General features: G+C 45.2%; 1 protein-coding gene across 1 annotated transcript in view; it reads left to right on the top strand.

The window, feature by feature from the left end:
• Positions 1–17,603, top strand: part of LOC149370468 (putative cytochrome P450 49a1) — a 73,872-nt gene that overhangs the window by 49,287 nt on the left and 6,982 nt on the right. Inside the window, exons 6-7 of the mRNA XM_089577798.1 lie at positions 5,936–6,095; positions 16,866–17,020. Coding sequence (XP_089433924.1) covers positions 5,936–6,095; positions 16,866–17,020 — 315 coding nt within the window. The remainder of the gene's footprint in view (positions 1–5,935; positions 6,096–16,865; positions 17,021–17,603) is intronic.

The raw sequence follows: 17,603 nt of genomic DNA, 5'->3' as shown, positions 1-17,603 counted from the left end.
ACCGCAGTGAAGCCACCGGAAGTTGGACGGCTTGTACCGGAAGTCGGGTGTCTGCTGTGTATTTCAATGCAAAAAGTCGCGACTTTCGCCCTTTCGTTCTCAGTTTTTTGGTTGTTCTCGTGCAATGTCTGCTGTTATATGAAAGGAAAAAGCAAGCTGAAAGCGAGAAATGGGAGCATTGTGTGCTGAACCCTGTAATTTAAGAGAAACAGAAGAAAACAGGCATGCAGGTCTCACCCTGCAAAGGCAAAGAAGTACATCCATTAAACACTATGTTCTTGTCTAGTTCTTGTCTTCCGAGCGTGAAGGAGAAGTAGTGGAATGACGATGAGGCTAGGTCATCTTAAAACCGAATTTTCGTGCAGGAAAGAAAAGGCACAGCGCGAGAGGAACGACTGACAAGAAAGACGAATGCTGTAGTGCGCGTGAGACGCGCTTTTAGAAGTGAACTGCACCAGGCACCACGAATTAAAGCCCACTCAGGCTTAACTTCCTGCAACAAGAAACAGTAGATAACACGCTCCGTCGAAAAAGCAGTACCATACCTTTTGGAGGCGCTAATGTGAACCAACCGAACACCGTCGATACCTCACAATATAGTAGCCTAGCCCTCGCTCCGGTTCGGTCTAAACATAATTCGGTAAAATGGTCGCTGCAAAGTAAGCTGCCTGGTGAACGTTTCAACCTATTCTTTCTTAAATTTATCCCCCAATGATAGCATAACTTGGGATTGAGCGTGCGAACAAGCATCACAGTAAAGAGCAGAGTTGGCGAAGCTAGGCAAGCGAGACGACACGGCGCCGAGTAGACGAGGCTCCATACTTGCTGCGTGTAGCGATGTCCTGCCGTCTGCTAGTGTCGCCGCATTGCGATGCAATGGGCCCTTAATTTTGAAACGTCCTTCCAGAAGACTTCGCTGGTCTCCTCGCTCAATTGACGGCGCAACTGGTAGGCATTGTCATGTAAAAAGACGAGAACGACGAAAAGACGAATTGCTAAGGAGGAAAAAAAACCTGAAACTGAGAAACCGTGCTGAGGTCCGATTTCATGCACTGCCAAAGGCTGACTTCCGGCGCAAGGTCGCTTACTTCCGGTGGCTTCACTTTCGGGCGCCCGATGCGGCATCCAGCTCCCCTAGTGGAGATAAGTGATTCAAAGCATCTGAAAGCGGTCACGGCATGAAACAGCAAAGAGCAAAGCATGCTTACAAAGTTCTGCCCTAGCGTCGGGCATTTATCGATAGTTATCGAAGCGTACTCGACACTGACAGCGAAATGCGACGAAAGACAGGAAGCTTACAAAGACAATATAGTTTTAATGTACGCATCAGCACCACAGAGAAAGAACGATATATCGCGGTTGAGTGTGAAAATTTGAGCACATTTTGATAGGCACCATCCAAAAATCGGCCTACACAGAGCAGACTACCTACATAGAGCCCACAAAATCTATTAAAATAAAGAAAAGTGGCACTGGTAAAAAGCATAAACGTTTATTGGTCACCAAAGAGCGTGGTTAAAAAAAAATCAAGGATCGATAATGCCCGAAATCGTCTCCTGGAAACAAAGTTAATCATAAAAGAAGCACCAAAAAGAAATTGTGTGAAATACATGACGAGAAAACAAATTCAACATCATGCATTATTCTGCTCCAAAGAAAGTCATGACTGTTTTTAGTTTTCAGAAACAGCACCTAGCAAATAATTCATAAAGAGAAAATGCAGCAAATATCGTGATCTGACCATTCCTGTTTGTGATTGAAGTTAATGAACGACTGAAAAAAAAACAAATAAAAATTCTTATGTAGTTTATGGCAATTTCAGCACCGTTTTTTTTGAGGAATAGTTGGTTCATATTTTCAAGGCGGTATACTTTTTGCGCAGCAGATACCGCTAATAGAACAGTTGGTAATGCACAGCTGTTCATTCAGTATATACGCGGCTTAGCGACTAGTATAACCAAGCAGTAATAGTGTAAGCGTTTAGAATACAAATACCCTTATTTAAATATAGAGGATGTTAGGAGTGTGCCCAAAAAGCCTAGGACTGGCTTGACACAGGATGCACCAATACATTCTGATAAATCGGCAGGAAAACATCACAAACGCAATGCCATCAACAACAAAATGACGATTGTACATAGCTACAGATTCCCTTTTGAGTCATAATAGGTCAGCATGGTAACAAATTCATAAAAAAATAAGCTAGAGGTAGGCGTATTGTATGGCTGGCTGCGGGTCCTCTATCCCCAGGAACGCCAATGGAAGAAGGCAGCAGCCAGGGTACTGCGAGCTCTCTAGAAACTGGCACCAGAAACGAAGGAGTTCTGGTGGCGGGGGAGGCTAACGCAGCGGCTACATACAAGGCGAGAGAAGACAACGACCACACTTGTAAACATGACGGTGCATGGAGGTGCCTAAATGAGTCAAAAAATAGCCTTTATCTTGGCAAATGGTACGAAGTACATCTTGGAACCACAAATTCAGCCGCAGGAACTGTTTTCATTGAACATAAATGTCTCAAACAAGACAGAGGCCGAGAATTCTTGACAAGTTCCTTCTGGAAGGTGTGGATATCCAGTTAGAAACCGCGCCAAAAACAACTACCCGCCATGCAGTAGTCATTCATTTCAAGTCATCATCATCATCATCAGCCTGACTACCCCCACTGCAGGGCAAAGGCCTCTCCCATGTCTCTCCAATTAACCCTGTCCTTTGTCAGTTGCCGCCACTGTATCCTCGCAAACTTCTTAATCTCATCTGCCCACCTAACTTTCTGGCGTCCCCTGCTACGTTTGCTTTCTCTTGGAATCCACTCCGTTACCCTTAAGGACCAGCGGTTATCTTGCCTTCGCATTACATGCCCTGTCCAAGCCCATTTCTTCCTCTTGATTTCAACTAAGATGTCATTAAACCGCCTTTGTTCCCTCACCCACTCTGCCCTCTTCCGATCTCGTAACGTTGCACCGATCATTTTCCTTTCCATAGCTCGCTGCGTTGTTCTTAACTTAAGCTGAACCCTCTTTGTTAGCCTCCACGTTTCTGCCCCATAGGTGAGTACCGGTAGGATACAGCTGTTGTATACTTTTCTCTTCAGGGATATTGGTAAGCTACCATTCATGATCTGAGAGAACCTACCATATGCGCTCCACCCCATTCTTATTATTCTAGTTATTTCGCTCTCATGATCCGGATCTGCGGTCACCACCTGCCCTAAGTAGACATGTTTTCTTACTACTTCCAGCACCTCGCTACCAATTGTGAACTGCTGTTCCCTTGATAGGATGTTGAACATTACTTTGGATTTCTGCAAGTTAATTCTCAGCCCCACCGTTCTGCTCTGCCTGTCTAACTGATTGATCATGCTTTGCAGTTCTTGTCCAGAGTGGCTTAGCAAGGCAATGTCATCAGCGAATCGTAAATTACTCAGGTATTCTCCATTAACTCTTATCCCCAACTGTTCCCATTCCAGTCCCCGGAATACCTCCTGTAAGCAGGCATTGAAGAGCATTGGCGAGATCGTGTCTCCCTGCCTGACACCTTTCCGTATAGGAATTTTATTGCTGACATTATGGAGAACTATAGTAGCTGTGCAATCGTTATGAATATCTTCCAATATTTTCACATAACACTCTTCGACACCATAATTCCGCAATGCCTGCATGACAGCTGAGGGTTCCACTGAGTCAAATGCTTTCTCGTAATCAATGAAGGTTATATATAGGGGTTGGTTATATTCTGCGTATTTCTCTATCACCTGATTGATAGTGTGAATGTGGTCTATTGTCGAGTATTCTTTAGGAAAGCCTGCCTGATCATTTGGCTGACTAAAGTCCAAGGTTGTCCTGACTCTATTAGCGATTACCTTAGTAAATACCTTAGTATATATATATATATATATATATATATATATAAGAAGTTGGGGAAGTCGCATTGAAGAACTTAACAGATGTATTCAACGTTTCGACCAGAGACTGGTCGATACGTTGAATAAATCTGTTTAGTTTTTCAATGTGACTTCCCCAACTTGAGTTTGTTATCCCATATATATATATATATATATATATATATATATATATATGCGAGAAGCCAACAGCCAGAGAAACCAAGGAACACAGGGAATTTTTTTACTAATTTATTTATTTTGTGCTGTTGTTCGATTTAGAATATTACTGAATGTGTTATCGCTTAAAGCTAATTGATTAGAAAAGCAGAAGGAAAAACAACCACATGCCTCCGGTGGGTCCGAACCCACGACCTCCGAATTACGCGTCCGGTGCTCTACCTCTGAGCTACGGCGACGGCTGTGAAATCTCCTTTCGGGGGTTTTTGTGTTTACAAATAACTTAACCTTGAGAATTCATCAGCGCCATCCACGTTCGTAAGCGGCGGACGTAGCACGTCCTGGGTTACCGCTGGTGTGACGTAGAACGTCATCGAAAGGCGAGGGTGGAAGCTGTGTGAGAACCCTCTTATGCTTCCTATGGAGTCAAGGCTGCCAGAACCGAGGCCGTCGCTAAGCAATTAAGCAAACCAGGGAAGGGGAATGAGGGGCTCGTTATAAATATGCGAGAAGCCCACAGCCAGAGAAACCAAAGGACAAAGGGGATTTTTTAATTAATTTATTTATTTTGTGCTGTTCGGTTTAGAATATTGCTGAATGTGTTATCGCTTAAAGCTAATTGATTAGAAAAGCACTAACAGTTTTCACCCATCAATTACCCCCTGTAAAAAGGAAGAAAACAACTCCTCAAAAGCAGGCGATTGCGGTTACGTTATTTCTCATGAACCTTTCATTAGCAAAACACAAATGCGTAGAAATGCGAGTAAGCTCATGCGAATTACTTGGTCTACACTCTGTGTCTGCACATACATTGTTAATTTCATCTGCAGTTGTTTTTCGGTGTTTGTCTCGGCACTTTTTTTTTCACTTTTCCTTGTTCACCCCTGAGTAGCCACAATATAGGGTGTGTCGATGTAGGCAAAGAGGGGACGTGCGTTGCTGTGGTATACGAAGACCTTGCGCACCACCACAAAGTTTGCTTTGCTTTTGTCCCAATGCTTATTAAACATAGCATTCTGTTGCGCCGCCGTGGCAAAATTCGCAAGCCGAAGCGAGGAACAATTAGATTTATTCACCTTCTAAGAGTGGGCTGTAATATGATAGAATTGTTTATAATACTAGAACTGAAGGCAAGAGATCTTTTGTCGAATGCAATTTATTTCGAGAAGCGAGGTTTGTGACGCCAAGTTTCAATGCAACAGTAGAAAGCATGTTATACGATACCGATTTGCCACAATAGGACCATACGTGTAAGGTTGAATACTAATGCATCTGTAGATTTAACTCAGGAAAATATAGTTCGGATGTAATCTTTGTATAAATCAATAAATGATTGAAAGAACTTTGGGTGACTGTTGATTTTTAAATTAAGTAATGAAGTTCGAATTTGCACTTCCTTGGTATGCCTGTAGCACTGATCTTAAACATGGGGTAACTGCTGATAATAAAGAGCGAGCGTTCTGCATAAATATGTGAGCTTCGGATTAGAAAGGGGAAGCATAAGATTCTTCATAGAGAACAGAAATTGAGGGAGCCTAGCCGTGACCAGTGAAAAGAGTGTAAAGCAAAGGATAACGATTAATAGGTGCGTTCCTTTCATCTGCTCAAAAATTCATGCTAGGACAATAGGAGAACTAAATTAATCCATAGAGGTATACGGAGAGCATGTCGAGTTTAGATACGCACCCTGACCATACCCTGTTGTCCAGTGTACGATGGTTACACATTACAGTGGTAGCCACCGTACTATGACATGATACTAGTATACAAAAAAATCTATCTCAACGAAATGGTATCACAGCAATGTTGATACAATTTCCTGATTGGTCATAATTGCAGTTGCTGTAGTAACACGTACTGAATGTGAATCCACAGGTTTCTCTTCCGGCTCACAAAAGAGGCAGCTGGCGAAGTTCGAATGAACAACGGCAAACGCCTGAAGAGCACCGTTATTGAGCATCTCTGGTGCGAGGATCTACCATTCAAAGAGATGTTCACCTTCCTGCATGACGTCATTTTTACCGGTAATAATACGGTGAGAGTCGTTCCACGTTTCTAATCAGATAAGTACCTGTCCAAAAACAAGTTCAGCGCACAAAAAAGTCTTGAGTGCGCTAAGAGGGAAAGGTGTGGGAAGGACTGCTACAATGACTTTGGTTGCAAGGGTCTCCATATAACTTTTCCATTTAGAACTCTGACCAACGTCATACTCGATCTAGATTTCCTGAAAAAAATTGGCTGACGATTTTTTTATTACAAATACCCTCGTGGTCTAATTGTCATATTTAGGAGAAGCGGTAAAGTAAAGGTACTTTAACAGCACAAATGACCTGCGAATACAGCTGCGCATTTGCAATGTGATATATGGGAAAGCTAGTGAAGAGAGAATTGATTATAGCACTTCTGCTTATGTAGTGACACGAAAAATAAACTAATAGCTACCATACAGAAAATAGCACTTATGCAGTACTAATGCGCATGAGGTGCCTGGTGCTTGGCGTGTTCTCACTTAATTTATTCTTTCATTTTTCATCAGTACGGTTATGAGGAGTCACGAAATAGCGTTTCTCGCATTACCCTACAATATTTGCTCAGAAAAAAATGTATTTTTTCATGAAATGTTCATGCATTGCCAGGGATAACTGATCATAACTGGGAGATAACTAACGTTACGATTAGAAAGGTGTCAGTCGTAAAAAAAACCCGCGAAAAGATCTTGTGCAAACAAGGTGTTTCACATATGACGCTCTACAGATTTTAAAAATGGGCTTTCGTAGTTAGGAGAGCGCTTTTTTCGGTATAGCCCCATCTGTGATGTAGTGCGCTAGAGTACAGCTAAGATGTTCTAACTAGCAGGCTGCGTAAATAATAGTTAACCTTCTAACTATTATTCTTAGTCTGCTTATGTACTGAAAGGCGTGTAGCCCACCGTCACCAAGATACATGTTATAATTTTGAAAACGCGATTACCCTCGCCGGTGTGGCTTAGAGAACTTGGGCCGATTCTCGCGCCATTCTAAACTCGCGCCTGCAGAGAGCAGACAGAGACGTACATCCCAGAACGTCACTCCAGCGCGCAAGTGCCACGTGCCAATCTGTTCCCCGCTCGTGCTGAAGCAGTGCAGTGGCGAGAACCGATGAGCACTTTATCACTTCACCGTGGGCGGGGCAGAAAATGCCTTGACATTGGCAGAAGCAGCGAACATGCGTCCAATCCACTGAAGCCGCTGTCTACCATTTTTCAGCATTTTCATCGACCCGTCGACGCGTGCCGACACGCGAAGATATCCGCTACGGGTGTGTCTGTCAAGGAGCCTTGAGCGACACCTGGATCGCCGCTTTCCTGTGGCTGCGCGGAGTGTTCTTCCTGACAATTTGGCAGCAGCAGCGAACACGTGCACAAGCACCTGAAGCCGCTATCTACCATTTTCAGGTACTGGACGTCGACCTCTGCCTGTACTTGCTGCTCTGCCTGTGACTACCTTGTCCAGTGTCAGCGGTTACCTCGGCGCCTGGTCTACCTGTCTCGTTCATCACGCCTTCATCGCTACGCCGCTTTTTCACCTTTCTGCAGTATTTTCATCGACAGGTCGGCGCGTGCCGACGCGCGAAGATACACGCTAAGGATGTGTCTGTCAAGGAAACATTAGCGACACCTGGATCGCCGCTTTCCTGCGGCTGCGTGGAGCGTTCCTTCTGACACTTTGGCAGCTGCAGCAAACAAGAGTACAAGTAACTACAACTTGTGCCAATAACCCCACGGAGGTTACTCTGAATGGTGCAACTCTCCCAGGAGAAGACGAGCTGCAGCTTTTAGTGTTCTTGTCACATCAGTAGTAAATAGCCATCATCACACGAACTGTATAAACTTTAGGCGCCCAAGAACAGAGGAAACTGCATTTTTATTCCCAGTAAATGCAGAAGAGGTCGTGTTAATCAAATGTTTTCATATGGGCATTTTTCTCGCCGGCTGCTAATGGAAGAGGTTACTGCGATTTAATAAGGCGGTGAGAAATTTAACAGGTCTAACTATAGGCCTATTTCAATACTCCCTATATTCTCTAAAGTTGTAGGGAACCTAATACACATACGAATTAACTCATTCTTAACAATACATGATAACATGACGCCCTGTCAGCTTGGATTTACAACAAAAAATGCGCGACAGAAAACACTTTGCTAGTTCAAAAAGAAATAATTCTTGACTCCCTCATCAACGAATTGTACACACTGGGAATTTTAATCGATTATTCAAAAGTGCGTTGCCCCAAAAAACATCAGGCTGGCACTGTGAAGGAAATGAATGATTTATTGGCCGGAGTTCTAGAGTGTAAGATGGCGTGCCGCCGATCGGTGCGTCCCGCGGGCACGAGATGTTGTTGTTGTAGCCTACGACAGAATGGGATGCGGGCTGCATTCGGAGGAACTTCGGCGTCATCGTCTTCGGCGGCTGGTGCTGCACCAGCTGCGTAAGGCCGCTGCTGCTGCTACAGTAGGCGCCCCGTTTGTGAAGGAGCCTGGTGAAGCTGGGAGCCGGAAGGATACTTTCCGCTGCAGAGGGGTAGCAGAGAAAGATGGCGGAGCAGGGCAGCCGGCCGGTTGGGGTAGAGTAACCAATGTCTCGAAAACAAAAAACGTCTCAAAAACAAAAGCTGCTCTTTTTCGCGCTAGAAACAAGCCAGTTAATTCAAATATTGCCCTGCAGCTTGGCCCGTCGGTCATAGACTTGGTGCCAGCAATAAAAACTTAGGGTGTCCTTTTTGAAGAAAATATGTAGTGGAACGCACATACTCTTTCACGAATAATGTGCATTGTTACGTTTTCGTTGCATCCTACCAAAACACATCAAATTACTTTCATACAGCTCTCCTTTCGCATCCACATTAACGTGTGGGTACTTTGTACGGGGCACAAGAACTGACACAAACCTGTGCAAAATCCATCGGCTGCAGAAAAAAGCCATTACAATCATCTTTACCATGCCATGTGACGCTCACACAGAACTTATATTTGATGACCTTAAATTACAGCTACTGTCCAACATGTTTGACACACTTTTATTGGTATCATTCCTGTCGCAGAAATAATGACCCTTTCCTAGGAATACTTGCAACCCTAACTCCACTTGCAAAAACATGCAGAAAACGGCGCTGTCATATTTAGAAGGTTCCCTTCACCCGCACAGACAGTGGTTGCCAAATGTTGACGTACATACTGCCACAAACTCTTAACTCCTCCGTTAATGCGTCAAACTAATCCATACAACAGCCTATGCATAGTTGTCGAAGTTATAATTCACGCATGCAATTTTCTCCCCGCCATTTTAATCGTGTCAGTGAAATGTACATACGTCATCTTTGTGCCGTCGCTATGTTTATGAGGCTTGTCATTATTTCACTTCTTTTTTTTTGTCCACTGCTGCACTGCATTGTGAACGGGTTGCTGGCCCTTGTCAAGCCATTACAGGCTTTTTTCTAGAAGACTGTTGCATCTCCAGGTGCGGTAATCTCCCTGTTGATGCTGAAATAAAGTTATTTCATTTGATATTTTTCCTGCCATGCGACAGAGGTTACAAGGCGTAACTAAAATCCGCTCGTCATCGGTTGTTCAAACTCGACTGATCATGTGTGGTGACAAAGAACCGCCGAAAATTTTCAGAGGCACCACCTCCATGTAAACAACCCAATATAACTTTTACTCATCTTACAGGCGTAGGTGTTCCCTAGTCTAAGTTTGTACAGGTATTAATGTATCATTAGCATGCACTCGCGCGGATGTCACGGCAAGCTCGAATCACTTTGCGAAAGGTAATCTTTAGCCAGAGAAGTGCGCTTTTTTTATTGCTATATTCTGCCTGCTGGTATAAAGTAATATCTACAAGTACTTATAACTGCTAAAGAAAATTAGGACATCTTCGGCGTCTGAACATGTTACCTGCATTGTAACGTTAAAAACCATTTTACCATTCCAGTGAGCTTTTTCCTTATAATCATTGATGTATGGCCTGATTTTTTTTAAACGGTATACCCCATCAATGCCCAATTTTTATCAAGAAATCCTTCGTTATCACTCAACCACCGGCACACTTTGTTGCAAAGTAGCGTCTGCAAATTTCTTGGAGCATGCCGTGCTATCCAAAGCACTAGGTTACTCACAAGCTCGCACGATAATCTTTAAAATCAGCATCGATTTCAAAACAAATGTTCACGGTGTGAGCTGGTAGCTGGATCGACTAACTTGGCTCATCGAATAACGCTTGCCACCAAATTGTGCTATATATTTATGTATTTCGACTGGCTTTGACTCTATTTTATACCAAAGAATACTGCTGAAAGTTGAATATCAGTAGAATATTGCTAAAAGTAGAATATCTGGAATTGTGGTTGAGGTGCTTGCTCGAATGAGCCCGACTACCCGTGTTCGAACGCGACCGTGGCTGCTGCGTTTCGATGGAGGCGAAACACAAAGGCGCCCGTGTACGTTACGGTGTCAGTGGAGAAGGGGGAGAAAACATTTATTGCAACACTGTACTCAATTGGGAAAGGGAGGTGGGCTGCGTGGCATTCCCTACTCCGGCACGCCATTGGCCGCCGCCGCTGCCCGTGCTCTCTGCACCAGAGCCCGCTGGGCCTCCAAGATATAGCTGGGCAGGGCCACCTCAAAGCCCTCCCTAGTTGGCTGATTAATAACGTCTATATGTATATTGTACTGGCAGGCCCATCCCATGTGGTGTAGGTTAGCGTACTGCCCCGCGGAATTTGCACGTGCCTGTTAATGTACGGTCCACGTGATTTAGTACGGCGGGATTTAAGAAAGACCCGGTTTGCAGCCGTCTAAGGCGGCACTCCTCGGTCCTGTCGAGACCCTTGGCGGATCCCAGGAGTACCCTGCAGAGACGTAAATAGCTTGTAATATCCGCCTAAGAGATTAGCGTAATCGGCATGATTGCCATGGCAGAACCGGGAAATTGAGCGGAACCCGGGGGAAGAAACGCTCGGGCAGCCGCGTGAGTGGTCTCGTTCCCCTCAGCCAGGTGACCGGGCACCCATGACATCTGGTTTTTACTCACGGCCGAATCCGAATTGCTCTATAATGCCAATAATATTCTGCGGGCCAGTGGTGCTATCCTACCCCGCACGTAATTTCGGCAGGCCTGCTGCGAGTCCGATATTGTGCACGCTGCGTCGGAATGCGTGGCGGCTAGTGCAATCGCCACTTCCTCCAACATTATCGCGTCGGTAGTTTTTACCGAGAGCGCGTACACCCGCTTCCCCCTATGCACCACCGCAATGGTGCAGATGCCCTCCTCGGCATCCATGTATTCCATGCCTTTCTTATTCCGGCAGTAATTTGGAATAAACTTTGTCCTGGCTTCACGCCTCCCTTGATTATACTCCCAATTTTTACTTTTGGGAGCGGCTTAACTGAAAAAGTATTTTTTCCATGGCTCCAGGATGTTGACTCTTCGTTCGGTGGTGGGGAAAAGCGCGAAATTGAAGTCCCGAAGGACTTCTCTGCCGGCGCTGGCCACCAACAGCCTGGCAATTTGGCTTGTTCTGTGGGCCTCAATTAGCTCCTCCACCTGAGTTGTGGACACCAAGTTGGAGCAGGCGCTGCGTGGATGCACTGGAGAGACTCCTAGAGCCTTTTTAACCGCCGCCTGTATCATCGCGTCGAGGTTCCCGCCGTCGCTCTTCCTCAGCTTGAGGTAGGCGCCGCATACACCACGCGACTGACGATGAACGACTGAACCGAGCGAACGGTTTATTTTTCTGGAAGTCCACCATGCTTGCCGAATATCATGCTAATCATCCCACGAATTTGTTCACAGGGGGACTTTATGTTTTGCAAGGTGGTCGCATCGCTAAAGCAGTGATTAATTTGTATTTCCAATACCCGAAGCGTCTCCACCACTGGTATCTGTGTGACGTTAACGTAAATTTGCATGTTCTAGCCTAGGTTTCTATCCCTTTTAATGTGTGGGAGTTCTCATTTGTTCGGAGCGCATTCCAGACCGGACTCCCGAGCGTAATCTTGAGCTACCGAGGCGGCCTCCCAGAGGACCCCCTTCCATCTGCCCCACGCTGCCCCGGGAGGACGAGGCAGTAACGTCGTGTGCATAAGCCATGCACGCCATTGAGCCTCTCGGGTAGGACCATGAGGGCAACGTTAAAAAGCGCTGGAGATATAACTGACCCTTGAGACGTCCCTCGGGTTCCCATCTTGGTGGGGGCGAATTTTGCATTCCCAATTTTGATGTAAACTTTCCTATATTCTGAAGTTTTGTATAAATCTGAATGTTTTCTCACCGCAATTGGTGGCGTTACAGCTCTCCAGAATTTTACTGTGTTTAACGTTGTCAAAAGCTTCTTTCGAGTCCAGGGTCAAAATAGTCCTGTCGGCCGGATTCCTGAAGGAGGGGTCGATGACTTTATTATTGATTTAGAGCAGCTCGTCCTACGCTGATAAATTTGGCCAGAAACTGAACATGGAGGGCGGCAGTAGCTCGTGCTGTTATAAATAATTGGAGACTCTCTCCCTCATCGCCGCCAAGATAGCATGGTGCTTACCTACTCGGCACGCGGGGAACCCTCCAGGCGCGGTACTTTTTCCGCTGCTCTTCAATCTGGCTATGAAGTACATGCCGGCCCAGCTGGGTGGTGTCGCCGGCGTGCAGCCCGCCCTGTACGCCGACTACATCACTCTCTGGGCCACGCAGGACCGCACAGAGGACATTGAAACCAGCCTGCAAACAGCCGCGACGTTAGTAGACCGCTACGCTCGCAGCTGCGGTTTTCAATGTTCCCCTCAAAAATCGAAATTTGTGCACCTCCGCAACTCACAAAAGTGCACACCTAAAATACCTCCTTCACTTGAGGGTGGTTCTATACGAACAATTGATGATGGACTCCGTAAGGTAGGGGACTATGTCGGCCGCATGGTCTGCCGGGTTTCCGCCAAACGCGGGGGGTTACGAACTAAGAATGCGTTGCGGCAGTCAAACGCCTTTTTAACCAGTCGAATTCTCTATTTGACTCCTTATCTTCACGTACGGAAACAAGAGGAGGATCCCCTCGAGGTCGACCTTCGCAAAATTGTTAAACGTACCCTTGACCTCCCCATGACTGCCTCAAACAACCGGCTTATGGCCCTCGGGGTGGTGAATACTTTCCGGGAGCTCCGGGAGGCGCACCTTACAAACCCGTACACGCGCTTGTCGCAAACAGAGTCGGGTCGCCGCCTTCTTGTTCGACTCCATTTCCAGCACGCCACTCCTATGGAAGATAGGTTTCACATCCCAAAACTGTGGAAACGCGCCCTCCATATGCGACGTCTTCTAGCCAACAAGTCACACGAAGACCATAATGGTCAGTGTCTGGCACGAGCGGAAGCCCTAGCCCGACTTTATGGCAACAAAACAGGTGTATACTACGCGGACGCCTCCGGCCCTCACCACGAGAGATGGTACACGGTCGCTGTAGTTTGCAACAGCAACACAGTTAATGGCCTCACCTTCAGAGCCCACAGTGCAACACAAGCAGAAGAGGCCGTGATTGCTCTCGTGGCCTCAAATTGCGATTAAAAATACATAATCACCGACTCAAGAGGGGCCTGTCGGAATGTTGAACCCTTAAGGCTGCACTCTTTTCCTAGCCTGTCGAATCTACCAAAATTGCATATGGGATACGGACCCCGCACACCATTACCTTTTATGGGCCCTTTCTTATTAGGGGTTGGTAGGAAATGAGGCAGCAGACGCATCCGTCCGCGCGCTCTCTCACCGGGCTGTTTTCTTTTTTCCACCTGATCAGGAACCCGATTTTAATCCCGTCTATGCATTCAGAGATGTTACAGCCTACTATCAATATAGTCAACGCCTTTACCCTCACCCATGTAAAGGCCTCAAGAAGGCGGATGAGCGGCACCTTCCCTGCCTTTTCATCAATACATTGCTGTGCCTGGCAGCACTGAAACATTCTGACCTCTCCTTTAGCGGCAGCTGCCCGCACTGTAGTGCGGTTTATTATATTATGTACTGCCCAGAGTACAACAGGGAACGGTATGTGATGTTCGCTTCCTTTAAGAAGACAGCAGCCCTTCACAGTACAGTTCAGGACATTTTCTACCCGAGTGGAAACCAGACATGCAGAAGGGAGGCTTCCGCCTTCTTTTAGCATTCCTGTAAGACACTGATCTCGAATCTAAATGGTGACAGCAGGGACCGTCTATAGTCTACTGTGATTTAATGTGTGCGTAGATGATGTATTCTGAACTGGACTATGTTATTCTGTGAGTGAATGTGTGCATGGATGGTGGCACTGCAATGGACTATGCTCTACTGTGATTTAATGTGTGTATAGGTGGTGACTTCTGGACGGGATTATGTTCTGCTGTGAGTGATTGTGGACATAGATGGTGACGGCGGGAGTGTAATATGTGCTATTATATGTGAATGTGCGCATAGAGGGGCAGGTCTGGCCGGTTTTAAGACACTATTAACATATAAGTGACGCTACTGTGGAGCAATTTGCGGCAGAATAAGCAGTCTAATGCCACCTGTAGCATACAACTCAACTCTTCAGACACCTATCACATGGTGTGGGCCTGCCCCTCTAACACGGCCATCCCCCCATCTCTAACCCAACCCGGGAGGACTGGGAGGCAACCCTGCTCGGATGCCATGACTTAGAGACCCAACAAGCCTTATTCGGGCGGGCCCGAGCGGCGGCCACCGCCACTGGGGTCCCAAACTAGAGACCTCCACCTAGTGCTTGTAAAAATCGGTCCCTTACGGGTTGATTCAAGCATATACCTCCTGTCCCTACCAAATTAATGTTTTCACAATCACCACCTCCATGAGCTTACCGGCGCAGGACGTGAAAGATATTGGTCTCAGATTTTCTATATTTATATTTTTACTCGGCTTGGGCATGAACGCCTATGTGGTCGAAATTATTCCGGAGACTTCCACTATGGCACCTCTTTTTTCCTTTCTTCTTTCACTCCCTCCTTTATCTCTTCCCTGACAGCGCAGTGCGGCTGTCCACCAAGACAGCGGAGTTAATGCATCATTTCCTTTCGTCACAAACCAAAATTCAATTTCCAGTTTTTTAACATTCACGTTCGTGTCCTTGCACGCGAAATAGATGATCTGTTATTCCGAACACAGTTTCCCTGTATTTATCGCTGTAACTTTATTTACTGCCTGCAACGTGAAGCTTTCCACAAGGGAGCGTCCTTGGTCCATCGTTTTGATTTTTCTAGGGCATAGAAGTGATTTACGTAGCTTTTTGTAATCTCGAGTAAAGCCTTTTGATCATAACTGCTTGGTTTATCGTACAATTTCCGCTCGCAGTGACCGTCAAGCATTGTAATCTAATCTTGGGGGATAAAATTTATGGTGTTCGAAAGACTATATAATTATAATACATTGTTCTCAGGTTAATCTTCTTTGATTGCAACAATAGTGTTGTGCTTACTTCCTTAAACAAGTACCTTGACCCAATAAATTGTTCAATGCGACGGGACATAATTAGTTTAATCTCGCCTGCTACATGCGCTACTCGCTGATTCCTAATCATTGAATACAGACTAAAACAAGCTCCTCCCTGCTTGAAGAAGCTTGCACGCACCCCAATAACCCTACCTAAAATTCAATATGTAGGAACTGTCCGAGAGCCCAACCAAATCTACTTAACCCATACAATCAATACCTACGAGCCGCAATGCTCTTTCTATATTTTACCACTCACCACATCTTTGCATGGCAGGTTTAAAAAGATTACGGAGAAATGGTTCTCTTAGCACTTAGATAGACACATGCTCGCCTGTCACTTTTTCACACACCTTATATAAATGAGCCTATTCATGAAGAGTTCTTTCAGTGTTCCTCAGGCAGTATTTTTTCGCCTGTTTTACCCTTAAGCACTACATTACACATGCCTGTGTGCACAATAATTCATACTCCATACAATAGCTGAATAGAATAAAAAATTCTAAGCGGTTGCCCCTCACATGTATACAGTAAAATATTAATTGGTTTTCGCCAGCTATTACCATAAGCCATTAACATAAGCCTTGAGCGTGATAATGTGTTTTTGTCGTCTGTACTATTGGAATTTTGGAATAACTCGGTTTGTTTCTTCATTTAACTCGCCAGATTTAAAACTTTCACGGATATTTCCACATATTTTAGGTTGTTGGAAACGTTTTTGTTGTAAATTTGATTGCGACTTTCAAATGTGGTGTTACTTCAAGACTCGTGCTTGTGCACTGTTTCATTCATTTAGCTTACACTGCGTTAACAGTATAGTTCTCATTCAGCAACGAGCCATGCGTGCATGCATGCGTCTCTTCGTGCGTGTATGCGTGCGTGCATACGTGTCGCATCCCTATGTATTAGGCTCCTCTACAGGGCGTTATGTTGTTCAAATAAATAAAACAAATACTGTCATTTTTTGCCTCAAGTTTAACCAGCGCTCAATGCTTGAGCCCTACTCTAAAAGGTGGCATAAACCAACCCCGGAAAAGTGCCCTGTATTGAAAGTTTTTGCAGCAGGTAAAAACTATATGTTGTACACGTTATTAACTTTGTGCCAAAGGCCCAATGTAAATAAAGTCTAATAACGTTTACCAGCTGGCCTTGCTGCAAGGAGCAAACAATTTATTGATTATCTTTTTACAGTTGAATTTCATTAGAAATCAATTGAACAGACTCTATTTCAAGCTAATGCATATAAATCAATTTTGGGTGAGCAGGTTCATAGAACGAAACGGAGCAAAATATTTGTTGGTGACTTTTCAGACATCAGCAATGGCCACTTACGCCTTGTACTGCTTGTCGATGAACCCCATCGCTCAAGAGGAAGCACGAAAGGAGGTTTTCGCCTTGTCCGAAAAAGGATCTAACAAAAACTACATATCACCTTACCTTTCTGCATGCGTCAAAGAAGCTCTCCGGTAAGAAGTTTAACCACTGCCGCTTGGACCCTTCAAAGTATTTTGCACCTCCTATTAACAGAACTCCTAAAGCACGCCTTCTATGTCCTGGTACTTCTCAAGCTCCCTATATCGGCTATTTTGGAGCATGGCTATCCTATGCCAAAAAGCAACGCTGACCAAAGCTTGTTTCTAGTAAAGATTAAGACGTTTCGTCTTGTGCCTTAACCTGATGCTCTTAGGTTAATGTCTTAAATTTGCATTTTTGAAATGAATTTACTCGCGGACAACACGAGATATCGTCAGACCTTCGAGTGACAAGCAAAAGATGAATATTACGGACGACACACTCTCGAAATCATTTAGCAGTCGCACTTATGCCATTTTGCCTGTTACCTTCACTGTCGATTGTAAGCCAGAAGATCTTGTTGCACTGGGAATAACATTCGCGTTGAAACCAGTCATTCCCTTGAAAACATTCAACTGCAAGTGCTGAGTGCACTGGCCCAAATCACTGTAAGGTATTGTCCTCTTGTCATGCGTATCGCTAGCGAACATTTCACATTCTTTACATGCTGGTGGAACACTGTTGGCACGGAGGTTG

Source organism: Amblyomma mixtum, chromosome 1 (assembly GCF_055824585.1).
Source record: "Amblyomma mixtum isolate Tamu chromosome 1, ASM5582458v1, whole genome shotgun sequence".
In the NCBI taxonomy this organism is placed as follows: domain Eukaryota; kingdom Metazoa; phylum Arthropoda; class Arachnida; order Ixodida; family Ixodidae; genus Amblyomma; species Amblyomma mixtum.
This window is presented reverse-complemented; position numbering and strand designations above follow the sequence as displayed.